Source organism: Myotis nattereri, assembly GCF_964212035.1.
Source record: "Myotis nattereri genome assembly, chromosome: 1".
Taxonomy (NCBI): domain Eukaryota; kingdom Metazoa; phylum Chordata; class Mammalia; order Chiroptera; family Vespertilionidae; genus Myotis; species Myotis nattereri.
Window position 1 is genome coordinate 10,230,611 of NC_138075.1, and position 17,906 is coordinate 10,248,516.

A 17,906-nucleotide genomic window follows, 5' to 3' on the forward strand; every position below is an offset into this window, starting at 1 on the left:
ACCATTTGAGCCTGGCTGGGAAGGCTCAGTGGTTGAGCACTGATCTATGAACCAGGAGGTCATGGTTTGATTCCCGTCAGGGCACATGCCCAGGTTGCAGGCTCGATCCTCGTCATTGATGTTTCTATCTCTCTCTCCCCCTCTCCCTTCCTCTCTGAAATCAATCAAAATGTTTTAAAATCACCATTTTAAGAATTTAAAAATAATAATCCTGATTTTCCTCTAGTTTTAGTGAAGGCACCGTTTCTTGAGATCTGGCATTTCCCGGGGCGCCACCTGATGTTGGCACAAGTCATTGACAATGAGAGGTTCATGGGACAGAGTCTGGATTCTAATGCCGATGCTCACACTTATTTGCCATGTGAGTTACGTGGCAAGTTACGTCTCTAGGTCTCAGTGTCTGCATCTGTTTAATGACAGAGTGAGAAGAGATCAGTCGCTTCAGAATGGCTTTCCATCCAGCACCCCTCACCTGCCCTGTCCACCCAACGCAGCTCTACTGAGCTCACCTCGGTGCCAGGCCCTGTGCTCAGCATCAGGGGTGCACGGTGAGGACACCAATAAAAGCCTCTGCCTCTTGTCACTTAGCTTCATGGGGGACAAACAAGTGGGCAAATACAGTATCTCTTACTGCCTGGGAAGAGGACGTGCAAAGGTCCTGAGGCAGCCGTGCGCTCGATGCATGTGAGGAACTGCAAGGTCCCTGGCACAGGTAGAACACAGTGAGAGTGAGGTGGGAAATGGAGGAGGGGAGGCTGGAGGGAGAGGCAAGGATGAGGACCCACAGAAAAGAGGTGAGACTTTACCCTCAGCATTGGGGGAGCCACTTCTCTCCGAGAAGAAAACGCAATGTGAGTGCCCTGTCCGCAAAGGGGGGCCGGCCGGGCTGCTCCACCCACAACAGCGTGACACTCCGACAACCTCACAGTTACTGACTACGACCAATAAAATAAACAAGAGACACGGCAGCTGTGGCCGGGGCATCCGGGGCAGGTGTCCACTGCCGTCCAGGTGTGGCCGTCCCTGGACTTGACTATCTTTGGGAGGAAGCAAAATGAAACAAATACTGGGGTGCAGATAAAGGAAGAGTGAGCTGGCAGAGACCCCACTACAAATCTCAGGATCTTGACTTGAACTGACACCCCCAGAAATCCCCCCAACACTGTCTCCCAGGCAGAGGGTGTTCCGCGAGGCCGGAGCCTCTCACTCCCCTGAGATCTCGGAAACGCCGGAGAGAAAGGGGGGCCAAGGAGGGGCTACTGCTCCCCTCACTTGAAGCTGGCTCTAAGGCTGGGGCCTTCTCTTCCTCCAAAAAAGGGGTCAATAAACTCTTTCTTAAAGGGCCAGACAGCAAGTACTTTAGGCTTCGAGGTCTTTATTGCTGTAAAACAGCCATGGAATGGGTGTGCCTGTGTTCCAATAAAACTTTATTTATAAAAACAGGAGGTGGGCTGGAATGAGCCCTCCAGCCACAGTCTGGCAATCCCTGCTCTAAAGGGTTCCTGTAAAATTCCCGAGGGGCTCTGCGGTTCCAGGTTTTGTCTCGGCAAAGCCAAGCGTGCGGCAGAGCAACAAAACTAAGGGCTGAATTCACACTCTCTTAGTGAAGAAGGGGGAAGTGCATGAAAAAACAACAACAGAGAAACTAGGAAGATAATAACTCTATTACAGAAATAATATACAGGCCTGTCATTCAAAATCTGCCGACGATCTTCATTCTAACCTTCATTTCCATTAACAGCGCATCCTGTTAATTAAAACTTCACTCATTCATTACCCACTGCAGGCTGCTACCAATGTGAGAATCCCAGCTTTTACTTTCTTAATTATCTCTTGCAAAGACTAGTATCTGGTTGGGTTTAAATATATAAGCAGATGGTGCTGAGCGGTCGGGAACCTAAGCAAGAGGAAACTGTGCTGTGTCTGATCCGGTGGCCACCTTCCTACCACAATGGGGCTGGCAGGCCTTTTCCGCCCAGGGACCCGGAGTTAACTACCGGTGGCTGCCTGGACATGGAGTCTCTGTCACAGCTCCTCGGCTCTGCCACAGAGGCAGAAGCAGCCACTGGTAACACAGAAATGCATGGGAACGGCCGTGTTCCAATAACACTTTATGTACAAACACGGGCGGTGGCCACAGGCTGTGGCTCGCCTACCCCTACCCGAGACGAGCGACTTTCACCCATAACGTGGGTTTGAACCCACGATTCCTTTTCGAGTGGCTGCTTCACGGCCACCATCGGGCACCAAGGCCCGTCTGAGTACAGGGGAGGTTTGAGACGTGCACCGGAGTTTTACACTACAGCCGCGCAAGGTGGTAGATTTGGGGGGATCATGGCGGCAAGCACGCGCAGAGCACTTACTATGCGCCAAGCAAGGCCTGCTGCACTCGGCCTACATTCACTCGCAGGTCCGCGCCTGGGAAAGACCCTGTCACGCCCATTTTAGAGAAGCAGAAAATGAGGCACCAGGTGACCCAGATTCTTGTCTTGGCTCGGGCCACGCATTAGGTGACACGGAGCACGTCACCTAACATCCCTGACTTTGTTTCTTGGGGGTCCAGCACCTGCCCCCTTCACGGGCTCTGACAAGGACTGCACATGACCTTGGACATGCCGTGGCTCAGCCGTGCTCTGCGGACAGGCTCCACCTGCCCCCCCAACAGGAGCACCCGCCCCGTGAGGGCCACTTACACCGAGGATGTGCAGCAGGACGGCTCCGTGCTGTCGCTCCGTGTTGGAGAACAGGTCTGTGGGGAACTCGTGAATGGCTGGAAGACAAGAGGACACGGCAGCGTTAGTGCTGAGTGGGAGCTGAGGCTCAGGGGCGGGTCTCAGAGCAGGACCCAGGCCGAGGTGGCGCAAGGGAGAGGGGAGGGCTGAGAACACTGGTCCTGGTCCCTGGCCCCCGGGCCCCCGCAGGTCCACTCAGGTGCCAGGTGTGCTTCCACTAGCACCTTGGGTCATCGCACACCACCGGTCGGCCCTCCTCCAGCCCCAAGCATGTCCCTGCCGGCGGGACACTGCCACTCTCATCACCTGGGGTGGTGGGCAGCCTGCGAGGGGGGAGCCCTCTGTGCCGGAAATCAAACACTTGGGGTTCGGGTACCATCCCTGACACCCCATGACCCTTCACAAGGTGTCTGAGCACCAGGTCAGCCTTTCAGGCCCCGGGAACACTCCTGAGTAATGAAGGAATCATTCCTCCGCACCCCCCATTCGAGATGACCAATGGATAAGTACTTCGTGTCTGCGGGTCCCCCGTCAGACACCCCACACCCCAACATCTTTCCTCCTCACATCAGCTCGACCGGAAGCTTCTAGAAATCAGGGATCCACACTGCCCTGCACTGCATTCTCTGTGCCTCGGCCAGGCTGCACACAGTAGGTCCTCAATGGGCCTTAAAAATCAATTGAATAAACAATGGTAAACTACTAATACAACTAACAATATGTATCAGCTCGTCCTATTAGAATGCTTGCATTACCTTCAGAAATCCCATAAATAAACTAGAATGGCCTGGTTCGTGGCAGGCGCTTGATAAATGCTTATTAAATAAACTCCCAGGAAAAAAAAAAATCCCTTCTCTGTAAACGTCATTTGGCCCCAAGCTCTGAAAGTGATGGTTTCTCCTTTATACAGAAACTTTTCTGGTTTTTAAGATCAGATTCTCTCAATAAGACACAGAAAACATCTGCTCCCCACACACCCAGAAAATGCTCCCACTGTACAACAAGCCGCAATTTAATGAAATATAGATTCTTTCACTTCTGGTGTTTTGTATGTGTGTGTGTGTTTTTTTTCTGTAACCAAATTTATGCAACGGAATTGCTCTGTCAGGTCAAGGGCATGGATCCGCTCCAAGGTCTGCCGGCTCAGGGAGGGAGCACTGTTTCCAGGAGAAATGATGTAACTAACTGTCTGGGATCGACAGACATTTCTGCCATGAAAATTCGAGATCGCCCCTGGTTCTCCAAACCAGTGTTCTGAGCGCTGGTGATTTATCCAGTCCCGGGAATGCTTTGAAAATTAGAATAAAGCGATGCTGCTGCCTTGTTGCTTCGAGGACATTATCTTCTGGCCTCCGGCAGGGAGGGAACGTGGATTATAAATGGCTTTGTCCTTGCTGGGAACAGAATTCTGCTTCAGCCACAGCGCCCGGCCCTGCAGCCCCATGCGCACGCTGCAGGCTGCGGAGGGGGGCAAATGCCACTCAGGCCCTCATTTGCCAGCAAAGACAGCGAGTAACCAGCAGCGCTGCCAGCTGCCAATGACCCTTCGCCCTCTGTACCCACCAAAGTCTTCGGGACACATCCTGACCCCGTGAGGCAGGCACTGCAGCCAAAAACATCCCTGCTTTCCCGATGAGGCTCAGAGCGGAGAGCGACCGGCTCAAGGCCCCCCGGCCACCTGAGCCAGGATTCACAGGGGTCCCTGTGTTCCCCTCCCTGGTCCGGGGCTGGTCGAACACGACTGGAAACCGCCCTGCACTGGCAGACAGGAGACCTGGATAGAGTCCTGGCTCAACTACCCACGGGCTTGTGGGACCCTGGCTAAATCACTTCATCTCTCTGTCCCTTTATTTCTGCAGCCACGGCCTGCGGCCACTTGAGGTAATGAAACAGTCACCATTACCGGCTGTCAAAGGCTGCAAGCAGGCAGGTGGCCACCCTGCCCTCCCCAGGCGGCAGCTGGTAACTGGGACCAGTGCACTCCCAGTTCAGGGGGTCAAACCCCCTGGAAACTGGTACTGGGGGTGCAGGCCATGGGGCATGCATGGTCAGAACTCTGTCTCCCCCTTCCTTGTCACCAATAGCAACAACTCCCCTGCAGACGCCCGTGCAGGGCTCAGCACACGGTCCCTAGAAGCAGGTGCCTTAGGGTTCAGGAAGTGCCTCTGCTCCTTACTTCTATCATGACCTTGGCAAGTTACTTAACACCTCGGGGCAATTCCCTCACCTACACGGGCCAGGCTGCTGCAGGGATTAAACAAGAGGGAACGTCTCAGACACTTAGCCAGTCAGGCTGTAAGGACCTTGACTCACAGACTCCTCCCTCAGTCTGCGTTCTGTCCCCACTGTCCCAGAGGAGCGGCCCTGGTTTGTGAAAGCAAAAGAGAAGGTAAAGCCAGTTTAGTGGGGAAGAGAGTGGGTGAGGAAAGACGGGCTGTGTTACCACCTCAGTGTTGATGGGGTTTAAATCCCAGCTTCCTGAGAAACCTTTTTTTCTCTTCTCCGGGGGTTTGCTGAGATCAAAGCCCCATCCACGATCAAGGGCGAGATGCTTGCATGTCTAGAGGCGCTGAGCCTGCCGGCTGCTCAAATCCCCACCAGAGACAAAGAGGAATCAACAGGGTGCGCACAGGAGGCGTTCGAGGTCACGCCTAAGCCGATAAGCCGCAGGAATCCCGGGCGAGGGGTGGGGGAGAAGAGGTGTGTCTGCAGGTGGAGACCAGCTGGGAAGCCAGGGATGATCCCAGCACTGCCCCTCTCATGGGGTGAAGGTGGGGAGCAGGGGGAGGAGGGGAGGAAAAGCTACAAACCCCTCAGTGGCCAATTCCCCCTTCCTCATCCCCACCCCAGCCCCAGGATTCTTTCCTTTGGACCTCAGTGCCCAAAACTGGCTTCTCCATCACTCCTGGTTCTGGACACACCCCTCTCCTCACTCCCAGGTGTCTCCCTCCCCGCTGTCAACCTGACTCCCCTTTTCCCCACTGTGTGCAGGGCCACGGAGTAGGAGCGGGGGTCTTTCCTACCCCTTGTCTTCCTGAACAGCGAGAGGGTGGGGGTGGGGGAGAACCACAGATCCCTGGGCAAAAGCATCTGCCATCCCCCTCCCAGCACCAGCTACCGAGCCCTCTAACACTGTATCCGTGAGACCAGTCGGGCGCTCCTGACCTTTGGTCGACACACTAAGTTACGTGGTGACACCATTCTGTCCCAGGAACCCTGAGTTAGCACCGCCCTTTCGAGGGTCTATACTTTGGCCAACGTGGCTGCTCGTCCCCCAGGTGCGTTACTTTGTTCCCCTGCAGCAGGCGCTGCGCTCGCTCTGGGAACAGGCGGGTGAGGTCCCGGTACGTCCAGGACATCCTCCGCCCGGCAGCTCCTCATCTCGGGGGTGATCTCACTTTCACAGAAGCCAAGGCGTGCAGAAAGCAGCAGGTTATCAGGATGGCAAACACCCTGGTTCTGAAACAGTGCACGTCCCTATATTTTTCTTGAGCACTTACTGGGTGCCAGGCACGGGGCGAGGCACTGGGCCTTGCAGATGTGGCGTTGAGGGGTTGGTGGGGGAGACGGATAAACAAACAAACGGTCAAGAGGCAATGAGAAGCTTGCTGTGCTGGTGAGGGGCGAGCAGCCAGGGGTCACTGACTTGGGGAGGTGGGCAGGCGGCAAGCCCATGGACAGAGCGGCACCCACGTCAAGGTTTGAGGGCTGCGTTACTAAACTTCCAAGCCCTTCAATGTGTCCCGTCCATCTGAGAAGATCATTATTCCCCTTTTATTGATGGAGAAATAGAGGCTCTGAGAGGCTAGGGAGGCAAGGTTTGGCACAGGGGAGAGGAGAGCCCAGGGTGGGAGCCCACCCAATACCAGGCCTCTGTCATCTGAGCATTTTACCCACAACAGGCGCACAACAAGGACCTCTTTATCTAAGGGGCAGGCTCTGCACTTCCGGAAGCTCCGGGCATGACAGGAAGTCACGCTCTTGAAAAGAAAAATGCACACTGCATCTTTTTAAAAAAATATATATTTTTACTGATTTCAGAGAGGAAGGGAGAGGGAGAGAGAGATGGAAACATCAATGATGAGAGAGAGTCATTGATCGGCTGCCTCCTGCACGCCCCCCACCGGGGATCAAGCCTGCAACCCCGGGCATGTGCCCTTGATGGGAACTGAACCCAGGACCCTTCAGTCCACAGGCTGACGCTCTATCCACTGAACCAAATCAGCTGGGCCACATGGCATCTTCTAGGCCAATGCCGCTGAGAGCCCAGGACCCACCCATGGACCCACGGGAACCTGTCACTCGTCTTCCTTGACATCCTTGAAACATTTCATCAAACTGACCACGTCCCATTTGGACATGGATGAACATATGCATGCATGAATGAATGAAGGACCATCTGTCCATTCATCCACCCAGCTCTCTTACACACAGTAAAGCTCATTCCTTGCGGTGTGCACTTCTATGGGTTCTGAGACATGCAGGGGTGTGTACCCACCACCTCATTGCTCGGTGCTGAACAGAGACACCCTCCCATCAGATGCCCAGCTTTCGCAGACCTTTCAATCAGCTGATGCTCTTCGGGGGACATAAACTGTGATTTGAATTCTTCAAAAAGGAATAAAATTGCCTCAAAGCATGCCATTCTCCCTTTGCTGCCTACCCTGGTTAAAAATAACCCCGCATTCTAAACCCTGACATTTATTCTGAAACTATGAAAGCTAGACTGGAAGGCTGGGAAGTAATTTAAATAACTTCACATTTCTATCATTTTCACTTACGTGTCGTAGGAGCCACCCAAGGGCCAGAAACCAAGAGCAAAAAAATGTCTGCCATTCTGTGATGTGAAATAACTTAAGAACTTTGCACCTTTCATGGGCAACAATGGGAATGTCTAGGTTTTTTACCACCACCCTCCTGTCCCAGGCAAGAGTCAAAACAATGAGATTAAGTCATTGGTTTAATCAGCATGAAAAGGAGTTTAAAATCCTCTCTCTCTCTCTCTCTCTCTCTCTCTCTCTCTCTCTCTCACACACGTTCAGCACATTCCAAAGAAATGAAGTAACAGGGAAAATAAAAGTAGGACTGGAAGACCCAGCAGAAGGATCGCTCTCTCCAGGAGCAACCACGGTGGAGTCGAAGGCTGGAAGAGGCCCCAGGAGCCACGTGGTCCGAAGGCTCTCCACCGAGGAGGAACATGGGCTTATCCAAATCCCCGGGGCAACATGCCCGACGCCATCCTTGCCGTCCCCACCTCTCTCCCTGCCCTGACGCTGAGCATCCTGGTCCCACCCACGGAGAACCCCTTAGCCTCCCACGTTAAAGGGGAGGAAGAACACTGAAGTGCAGAGAGCTCAAGGGCTTTGGTCAACATCACAGCTGGTGAGCAGCAGAATGACGAGAGCCTGAACACCCAAACGGGCAACGCCCAGACTACACAGGACAACAGAACTCTGGCCCACGGCCTATCCAGAGAGCCCAACAACGGCTGGCCCAGAGGGTCAGGACGTGCCATGCGGCGCAGCTTCCCCACTGTTCGTGTCTGCTTCTAACTCAAGACCAGCCACAGAAAGCTAAATATGCCCCCATGATGGGTTCCATGGTGTCCCCCCCGCAAATTCATGTCCACCAGGAATCTCAGAACAGGGCCTTATTTAGTAACAAGGTATATTAGACTGCTAGGGCTGCCGTAACAAAATACTACAGACTTGGGGGAGGCGGAGGGCTTAACAACAGACAGTAATTTTCTCACAGTTCTGCAAGCTGGAAGACCAAAATCGAGATGGCAGCAGGGGAGGCCTCTCTCAGGGCTTGCAGATGGCCACATTCTTGCTGTGTCCTCCCGGTCCTTCTTCTGGGGTCCCTTCCTCTTCGTATAAAGACACCAGTCCTATCAGGTTAGGGGTCACCCTATGACCTCTGACAATTTAACCTTAATTATCTCCCTAAAAGTGTTATATCCAAATACCATTACTTTGCGGGTTAGGGCTTCAAACATATGGATTTTGAGGGGCCACAACTCATACAAGAGGTCTCTGCAGATGCTAAAATGGGGTCATAGTGGATTAGGGTCCTATGAGGAGAGAGGCGGACACACAGAGAAGAATGCCACGGAATGACAAATGCAGGGAGGAGAGTGACTGACAGTTGTAATCTGGACACACAATTCCTCTTTCCTTAGATCAGGACAAAAAGTCTGCCTAATTCTGTCTAAGTTCTATGCTAATCCTCACCCTCCGCTTCTGTTAAAAACATTTCCGACAAAGAGCCACTAGGGCCTGGATTTTATTCTTGGCTTTCCTCCGGGAGCTGGTGGAAAGTTACTTCGCTCCTTCGTTTCCACAAAGCCTTGTGCGGTTTGCGGGGGTTACTAGCTGTTACAAACAGGAGATTTCATCAAGTCACAGAGTAAAATGGAAGAGGAACCACATGAGCTCACGGAACCTGCACCTGTGGCCTCTTCTCCGCTTAGACCTCTTCTCAGGACCACCCTCCCTCCCTCTTCAAAAGCATCAACAAAATGAAGACCCGTGAGGCAGCAGAGACTCGGAGCACGCACAGGGGGCTGGGAGTCCAGCGAGTTCCTTTGGCCTCAGCTCCCACCGCTGCCTGTACCGCGGACAGCCAGCCCACTGCCTCCCAGGAAGGGGAGCGGGAGGTCGCCGGCGAGACCCCGGCCCCTGTGCTTCTCAGCTCAGTTGCATGCTTCCCTGTCCCGCCAGCCTCGCTCCCCCTCGACTTACCTGCCAATCCTCCGGATCCTCCACCACGTGCACTACACCTTGTATTTAGGTTAAAATGGCAACACCATAGAAATCACTGGCCCTTCTCAATTCTAACCCCAAATGCGCACACGCACACACACACACACACACACACACACACACACACCAAGCACCATGTCCCCCAGAAAGGTGCTGGGGATTTCTCTCCGTCTCAAGAGTTTAAGGCTTAGGATTTAAACTCCCGCATCCGCCATCGTTTACAAGCCCATTCTGGGCCACAGGACGGAAGGTAAGCACCTCAAACTTCCGAGGTTGACCCCCACATGGAAAGACGCCATCCTGGACTCTGGCCTGCGTCCAGGGACAGCCTGGCAGAGCGAAGTGCCAGCACGAGCCTGACCTCTGACCTCTGGCCCCACAGCCAGCAGTTTGGGGGAATGACCAGGGGGTGAAACAACTCCTAAGGAGACCAGCGGGGAAGTACGGCGAGTCATCACCTTGCCCCTTGCCTCAGTGGCTCCAACACCTCAGTCCTGCCCACCCTCTCCGCTCACACCCGGTGTCGCTACCGACCCACCTGATGTTCAACACAGATCCTCCCCGCACACAGAACTCGCTACCCAAAGTGGGTGGCTAGGAATATGCCAGAAAGCTCTCTGATTCTCCCCCCTTCCCTGTACCCCACTGTCTCCTTAAAGTCCCATGAACTCAACCCAAATCCACATCCTTCCACAAGGACACATGTTCGTCTTAGCCAGGAACATGCGCAAAGACAACCCCCCCTTGCACAGTCTGGCTCGGCCTCCTAGTTCCCTCCTGCCAGCCGCCTGGCCCGCCGCCCCACACCCCACGGTGTGTCCCTCTAAACCCGCAGCTCTATTCCCTGCAACAGCAGCACCCCCACTTTCATTCCTTCCGACAAGCACCACCCGCCGGGAGGATTTAAGCTGCGAAGGAATCAGGATAAATCAGGCCAAGTTTGCAATCTAGCGGGGAGGGGGAGACAGATGTGTAGCGGGTGGTGACTGTGACAAGACAAATGCCACAGGGAGAGGTCTCTGTGAGCTCCAGTGGAATCCGAGAGAGGGAACAATTACGTCTAACTCAGAAAGGATGACTGGGGGAAGAGCAGGAGACGAGACAGCTGGGCTCCGAAAGGATTTCCTGGCTTCTCCCCAGGAAGGAGGAGAGAGGCTTTCTAGCAAAGGGAGAACTGGACGCTGAGGCAGGAAGGTGGGAGGGAGCCAGGAGACTGGGAATTCTGTGCTGTCCAGGAGCCAGGGGAGGGGACAATGGAAAGAAATACTGATGGAGCCAGACAGGAGGACCCTCAGTGCCGTGTCCCAGTGACCCCGGGGAGCCCTGGAAGATGTAAGAGCTCAGGAATGCAGAAGTAGCGCATTTTAAACCAACAACTGGCAAACTTATTTCTGTGAAGAGCCAGAGAGTAAGTATTTTAGGTTTTGCAGGCCATATGGTCTGCGTCGCAGCTCCTGGACTCCGCCCTGCGGCGTGAAAGCAGCCATATGTAACATAAACAAATGGGCGTGGCGGGTGCCGATAAAACTTTATTCGTGTTCACCGAAATACGGATTCCGCATCATCTTCATGTGTCACCAACTATTCTTCTTTCTAGGTTTACCCCGACCGTTTAAACACCTAGAAACTATGTTTCGCTCGCAGGCCATCTACACACAGGCGGTGAGCTGGCCCTGGCCCAAGGGCTGTCGCTTGCCGATGCCTGTTTCAGAAATGTCGTTCCGGGTGGTGGGGAGGTGGAGACCTTTCTGAATTAGACGTAATTGTTCCCTCTCTCGGATTCCACTAAAGCTCTACTGAAACCTGTCCCTGTGGCATTTCTTGTTAATGTCATTCAGGGACCTGGGCTAGAGGTTGCTGGGCTAGAGGTTGCGGTGTGATGAGGGAGGGACAGAGGCATGAGTGCCGTGGCCACCTGAGCCCTGGGATAGAAGCTGAGGGGAGGGAGGGGGGAGGAGCATGAGGTCTCTGGCTGGGGTGACAAGGACACTGTGATGACACGTGATGACAGGTGATGACACGGGTCAGAAGACTTGTGTCCATACACCCTGTGCCCCAGAGGACAGAGGCGTCTGGCCCAAATGCAGGCCAGTCTGTCAGAGCCGGATTACCCCAGAGCTGGCCACTTGGGTGCCAGGCAGTTGATAAAGGTGACACCTGTTGTATGTCCTACCAGCACCCTAGAACCCTGGCCCTCCTCAGGCAACACCCTCCCCTCTTCTGGTCTGTGTGGTTTGAGTGGGGCAGGTTCCTCCCCAGGGCCACAAGGTTGGTTCAGAGACAGTGAATGGTCCAAAGAGTCAGCCCCAGGACTTTGGAGGAAGGAGACGTTTCTTTCTGCTAAGCCCAAACGTGGTCACACGCAAGCCCTGACTTTCCAGGGCCTCTGTGTAGACAGAGACGGCCAGGGACGGAAGCCAGCATGAAAGAGAGCTGAGCCGATTCTGATGCCACTGGCGACCCCTGGAGGCAGCCATACCTACCGCCCACCCTGGACCTCCCAGTGCAGGAGCGAACCGTTTCCCATCACTTGCTCAGGCCCGTCCAGGCCGGCTCTTGTGACCTGCAACCCAAGTAAGTCTTCAGACATCTGGCTGCTGTTAGGATGGAACCCTGGAGGGCAGAGGCCTTGCCCGTGGAATCACCGGACAAAGTGCCCACCTTCGAGGGCTGTTTGACAAATGGCCTTGTCTAAGAGCATCTGCATCTACCTCATTTATCTCTAGACCAGTCAGTGATGGCGAACCTATGACAGGTGTGTCAGAGGTGACACGCAAACTCATTTTTTTGGTTGATTTTTCTTTGTTAAATGGCATTTAAATACATAAAATAAATATCAAAAATATAAATCTTTGTTTTACTATGGTTGCAAATATCAAAAAATGTCTATATGTGACAACGGCACCAGAGTTAAGTGAGGGTTTTTCAAAATGCTGACACGCCGAGCTCGAAAGGTTCGCCATCCCTGCCCTAGACAGTGCCCCTTAAACACAGTAGGTACTCAATAATTGCTGGTGCCAGAATGGAGGCGCATAACCCCAGGGCACCAAGCAGTCTGAGCTAGAGGCAGCTCTGAAAAGCAACAGCAGGCGGAATGGATTTCTCCTCCCCTCTGCTCCTCCTCCTCCTTCACCACCAACCGAGTGCTCAGAAAACCCATGAGCTTCAGGGACCGGCTTCTGCCTCATACAAACAACCGAGGCAGCTCCAGCGAGCTCCCGGGACACCGGCTATAAATGTGTCCGGGTAAGAGCCTAAATGAAGGAAGGGAATTACCTGGTCCCAGAGATGACTGGGAAAGGGGCAGGCCTCACGCTGGGCATGGAAAATGTTGGCTGTTAGCAGCAGCTCCCTGGGCGGAGAGAGTAATCGGGCCACGGAGCTCTGCTGAGGAGTCTCACCCCGATTCCACAGCTAGGGAGGGGAGGTGGGCGGGCAGCTTGGGATCCCGGGCCTGAGACCCAACAGAGGCTCTGTATTCAACTCAACTGTGAGTTTCCATGAAACATGTGCACAGAGAAGCTGATTAATGGGGGAGCAGGGCAGAATGGAAAGAGCACCGTACAGGGAGTCCACGCACTGGGGTCTGAGTCCCAGCCCTGACATTTGTTGAATGGGTGACCTGTGGCGAGTCACTTCCACTGTCTGAGACCTGGTCTCCGTCTCTGTATGTGAAAGGACCGGACCAGAGAGGCGATTCTCCATCTGAGGGCAGAACTCAGAGTTTGCCTAAGACAGGGGTGGGGAACATCCTGCCTGCAGGTGTGTAAGACCCTCGAAATCAACTGGTCTGGCCCCGCCAAGGCACTAGGGGCGAGTTAATTAAATGTTGCACCAAATACAGCAGGCTAACTTTTCAGTGGATAATTCTGTATGGCCCTCGATTGATGCTATAAATATCCACACGGCCCTTGGCAGAAAATAGGCTCCCCACCCCTGGCCTAAGAGATGCTCCAACCCACGTGCATTGAGTGAACACGAAATGAACATGCCTCCCACGTGTGAAAGCGTCAGGAGTGTGTAGACCAGGGGTGGGCAAACTTTTTGACTCGAGGGCCACAATGGGTTCTTAAACTGGACCGGAGGGCCAGAACAAAAGCATGGATGGAGTGTTTGTGTGAACTAATATAAATTCAAAGTAAACATCATTACATAAAAGGGTACGGTCTTTTTTTTCAATAGTTTTAGTCATTTCAAACGGGCCGGATCCGGCCCGCAGGCCGTAGTTTGCCCACGGCTGGTGTAGACCCTTGTTTTTGGCTGCATTTATAGTTTCGTAACGCAATTCCTAAATTCACAATTGCTTCTGGTCATCCTGCTTTCTCAGGGACCATACGGCACCTCCAAGGACTGGTGCCCTCCACCACCAGGCAGAGGCCATGTGGGCAAGTGGGCCTCCGCAGCCTTAAATTCCTGCTCCACCGCTTGCTAAGGGCAAGGTTCTTAACTGGCTGTGCCGGGGTTTCCTATCTGTAAGACAAGCCTCCTGTTAGTCCCTTCCTTTCAGAATCCTCCAGAGGCTGGTGCCTGAGGGTCTGTGCAAAGGTGTGGGAGATGGCCCAGCACACAGCGAGGGCTCAGAACACGTTTGCTATTCCGTGCAGCTGATGACACCACACTTGTGGGTGTCTGTGGACTCTTACCTTCGAAAGCTGCCCTTATAAAACGAACCCCTGCTGTTATGAGTCAGGCGAGTGGTTGCCCTAACCTGGGGATGGGGATAGGGCGTGAGGTAGGGATGCCTAGAAGGGGATACAGGCATCCCTACCTCTGTGCGCAGAAACCCCAGCCAGAGCCCCACTCACACTCGGCTCATCCCCTGCACCCTAATACTGAGCCAGATGTCCTCGGGCCAGTTTGCCTTCCGGGTAGCTTATCTCAGAACACTCCAGCCCCTGGGATATTCCCTTCCGTCCTGAGGATGGTGGCTTATAATTCACACACTGGAACCAAAGCTCCCCAGGGTCTCACCGTGAGGAAAATGCTCCATAAATATTTCTGCTCTCACTAAATGTTCCCATGGGGAGACTTCCTGTTGGGAGGACAAGTCAAGGTTAACCTGCTTCAGAACAAGGGAAGGGGTGAGACAAATTTAGGGTGGCCCCAGAAATTGTATACACACTTTGAAGGATTATAACGTCAGCTTTATTGACACACAGTTCATTTTCAAAATGTAAAAGAATCTGCAGAAAAGAATAACTGGTTTGGTCAACACCTGTTTTCAAACCGATGCCCACTCTGGTCCAGGCACTGCTGATAACGCGAAGCAATGGCATCGCAAACGTCAAGAATCATTTCGGCCCTGACCGGTTTGGCTCAGTGATAGAGTGTTGGCCTGTGGACTCAAGGGTCCCAGGTTCGATTCCGGTCAAGGGCATGTACCTTGGTTGCGGGCACATCCCCAGTAGGGAGTGTGCAGGAGGCAGTTGATCGATGTTTCTCTCTCATTGATGTTTCTAACTCTCTATCCTTCTCCCTTCCTCTCTGTAAAAAATCAATTAAGAAAAAAAAGTACTGCTAAAGAATCATTTCGTTCGCTATTTGTGCGCTCTCAATGCGTCAACTGTTGTCAGTTTTGCACTGTAAACTTTAACTTTTATGTGTCCCATAAAAAAGTCTAGGGGATAAATTTTCTTTGTTCAAAGCTTAGTCTGGCTTCACCCATTATTTCAAATCAGTTAAACCTAAAAAGGAGTGAAAATTAAGTGAGTTTTATCAGCTGTTAAAGTGTGTATATTTTGGGAGGGACACTATACCCCCCAAAATGTATACACACTTTGAATAATTATAAAGGCAGTGTTTGTACTTCAACTGCATTTTCAAACTCCCAGTAGCATTTTAGGATGAATTTCCTTTGTTCAAAGCTTAGTCTGGCTGAAAAGAAAGTAACGTCAATTGAGCTATCAGCTATTCAAGTGTGTGTGCATGTTTTTGCGACAGGCTGTGTAGAGAAATAAAGGAACCAACATTTGTAAGTCATTATCTTCCTTGATCCTAATTACCACCTGACGAGAAGTCTCCTAATCCCCATTTGGCAGATGAAAAAAACTGAGGCTCAGAAAGGCTAAGTGACTTGCCTGAGGCCATCCCACCGGTAAGCAGGCAGCCAAGAACTCATCCCAAGCCAGCTGGGCCTGGCTCCAATGCCTGGAGTCTTTCCATCTTGGCCCGCTGCTCACGGCCATCATCTGAAAACAGCCAGCCCACCTCGATGCGTCCACGGTGCATGAACTCACACACGTGCACAGGGAGCGTTAGCTGCAGTTTCCAACACAGGCACTAATTGCTTGCTATTCTGGGACAATCGGGTAAATAATGAAGTAAGCTACTTCCTTCAATAAGTAAACCCAGAAGACTCGCTCTAACCACATGGAATACAAGAATAGATTCGAATCCCAGGTCACCTCCTTCTCCCATCCTGACTCATACCCCCTTGTGAATTTGAAACAAATCTCTCTCTCCCTCTCTCTCTCTCTCTCTCTTGTTCTCTCTCCCCTCCCAGCCCCTGCCACAGCAACAGGCATACATATACCATATGATCATCCCTTGTCAACACTGGTTCATTGGCAATCACTTCTGTCTGCATCCACACTAGGAACAAGCCCACCACACCCCACCTCAACATACCTATACGAATAAAAGCCTAGATGGTCCTCGCACCCTCACACGTGATGTTGTCACAAGATGGCTGCCAGAAGATGGCCACATGCACAGGGGAGGTGGAGGAGGCGGATCCCAGCAGGGAAGGGCTGTTGTGGGTGATCAGGCTGGCAGGGGAGGGCAGTTGGAGGCGATCAGGCTGGCACAGGAGAGGGCAGGGGAGGGCAGTTGGGGGCGATCAAGCTGGCAGGGGAGCAGTTAGGGGGCAATCAGGCTGGCAGGCAGAAGTGGTTAGGGGCAATCAGGCAAGCAGGCAGGTGAGCTGTTAGGAGCCAGTGGTTCCAGATTGTGAGAGGGATGTCCAACTGCCAGTTTAGGCCCAAACCAGCAGTCGGACATCCCCCAAGGGGTCCCAGATTGGAGAGGGTGCAGGCCGGGCTGAGGGACACATCCCCCCATGCACGAATTTCGTGCACCGGGCCTCTTGTGTGTGTGTGTGTGTGTGTGTGTGTGTGTGTATATATATATATATATATATATATATATATATATATATATCCTTCTACCTTGGTTGTATCCAATCACCCTGCAAACTGGTTTGAATGCTGTTATCAGCCTTAATGCAAGACACTGCTGAGGGGAGACCTGTGCTAAAACGGCTCCTGGCTCCTCATCTTGACCACTCAGGGGCGGACAGAAAAGCTTCCACTCGGGTTCATATGTTGCCCTGTATTGCAAATGCAAACAGCTCCTAAGCCCTGTTCTTAACCCTCTGAGTGCCAACCAATATCCCAGGAACTATGCTAAAACTGACAAGGCATTTTTGCTGATTTTACAGCAATTTAGGAAAAAAATTATGAATCGTAAGTAAATGAAGTTACATATTCAAAAGCTTAAGGAAACCTTTACTACATTGACATATTTAGCAATATCATCATCACTAATAAAAGCAGACTTAGAAATGGATGCCATTTCAAAGCTTTGATAGCGCTCCCAGCACTTTTGGCGAAAGACAGGAAGAGCGCAACTGCGCTCCCCAGCACTCTAGGGGTTAAAGCCTGTCATTTCCCTGGACGGGATGTAACTCCCAGTTGAAGGGTTAACTGGTCTACCTGGTCTTCTTGGCTGGGCACACACCACTCCGGAGATATTACAGACATTTCTGCAGTAGCTGTGTTTGAAGCACGGAGAGGTTAGGTAACTTGCCCACAGTCACACAGCAAGTGGGAAAGTTGGGGTTTGTACACAGGCGGTCAACACCTCATCACTGCAGTGTGCGCTCAGACATGCATAGGACCCACACATAAGGACAAATATGTATGGTTTTTTTCTGTTTCTTTTTTTTTTTTTTAATATATTTTATTGATTTTTTACAGAGAGGAAGGGAGAGAGATAGAGATTAGAAACATCGATGAGAGAGAAACATCGATCAGCTGCCTCCTGCACATCCCCCACTGGGGAAGTGCCCGCAACCCAGGTACATGCCCTTGACCGGAATCGAACCTGGGACCTTTCAGTCCGCAGGCCGACGCTCTATCCACTGAGCCAAACCGGTTTCGGCTCTGTTTCTTTTTTTAATCTGTGTTTAAATTCACATGACTCTCTCTCTTCTAACAAAGTGACTGAACTGAGGCTCTGGGAAGCCCAGAGCGAAGCTTGTTCAAACATCTTCTTTTAAAACTGCAATTACGTCCCAGAGAGAAAGAGCCGTCCGTCGACTCCGTGTGAGTATAAGTTAGCCCCATCGGCTTTACCTCGTGATGCTGGGCAGCAGCAGCGTGGCGAGAGCGAGGGGTCTGGCTGAAGACAA

At 52.5% G+C, this 17,906-nt stretch overlaps 1 protein-coding gene across 2 annotated transcripts in view; it reads right to left on the reverse strand.

Annotated features, from left to right (window-relative positions):
• The window catches only part of SLC24A4 (solute carrier family 24 member 4), a gene marked incomplete at its 5' end in the record, with an annotated part of 115,838 nt that overhangs the window by 33,927 nt on the left and 64,005 nt on the right, over positions 1 to 17,906 (reverse strand). For both annotated transcript variants that reach the window (XM_081099115.1, XM_081099114.1), the window contains one exon: positions 2,694 to 2,770. In XM_081099115.1, coding sequence (XP_080955241.1) covers positions 2,694 to 2,770 — 77 coding nt within the window. The remainder of the gene's footprint in view (positions 1 to 2,693; positions 2,771 to 17,906) is intronic.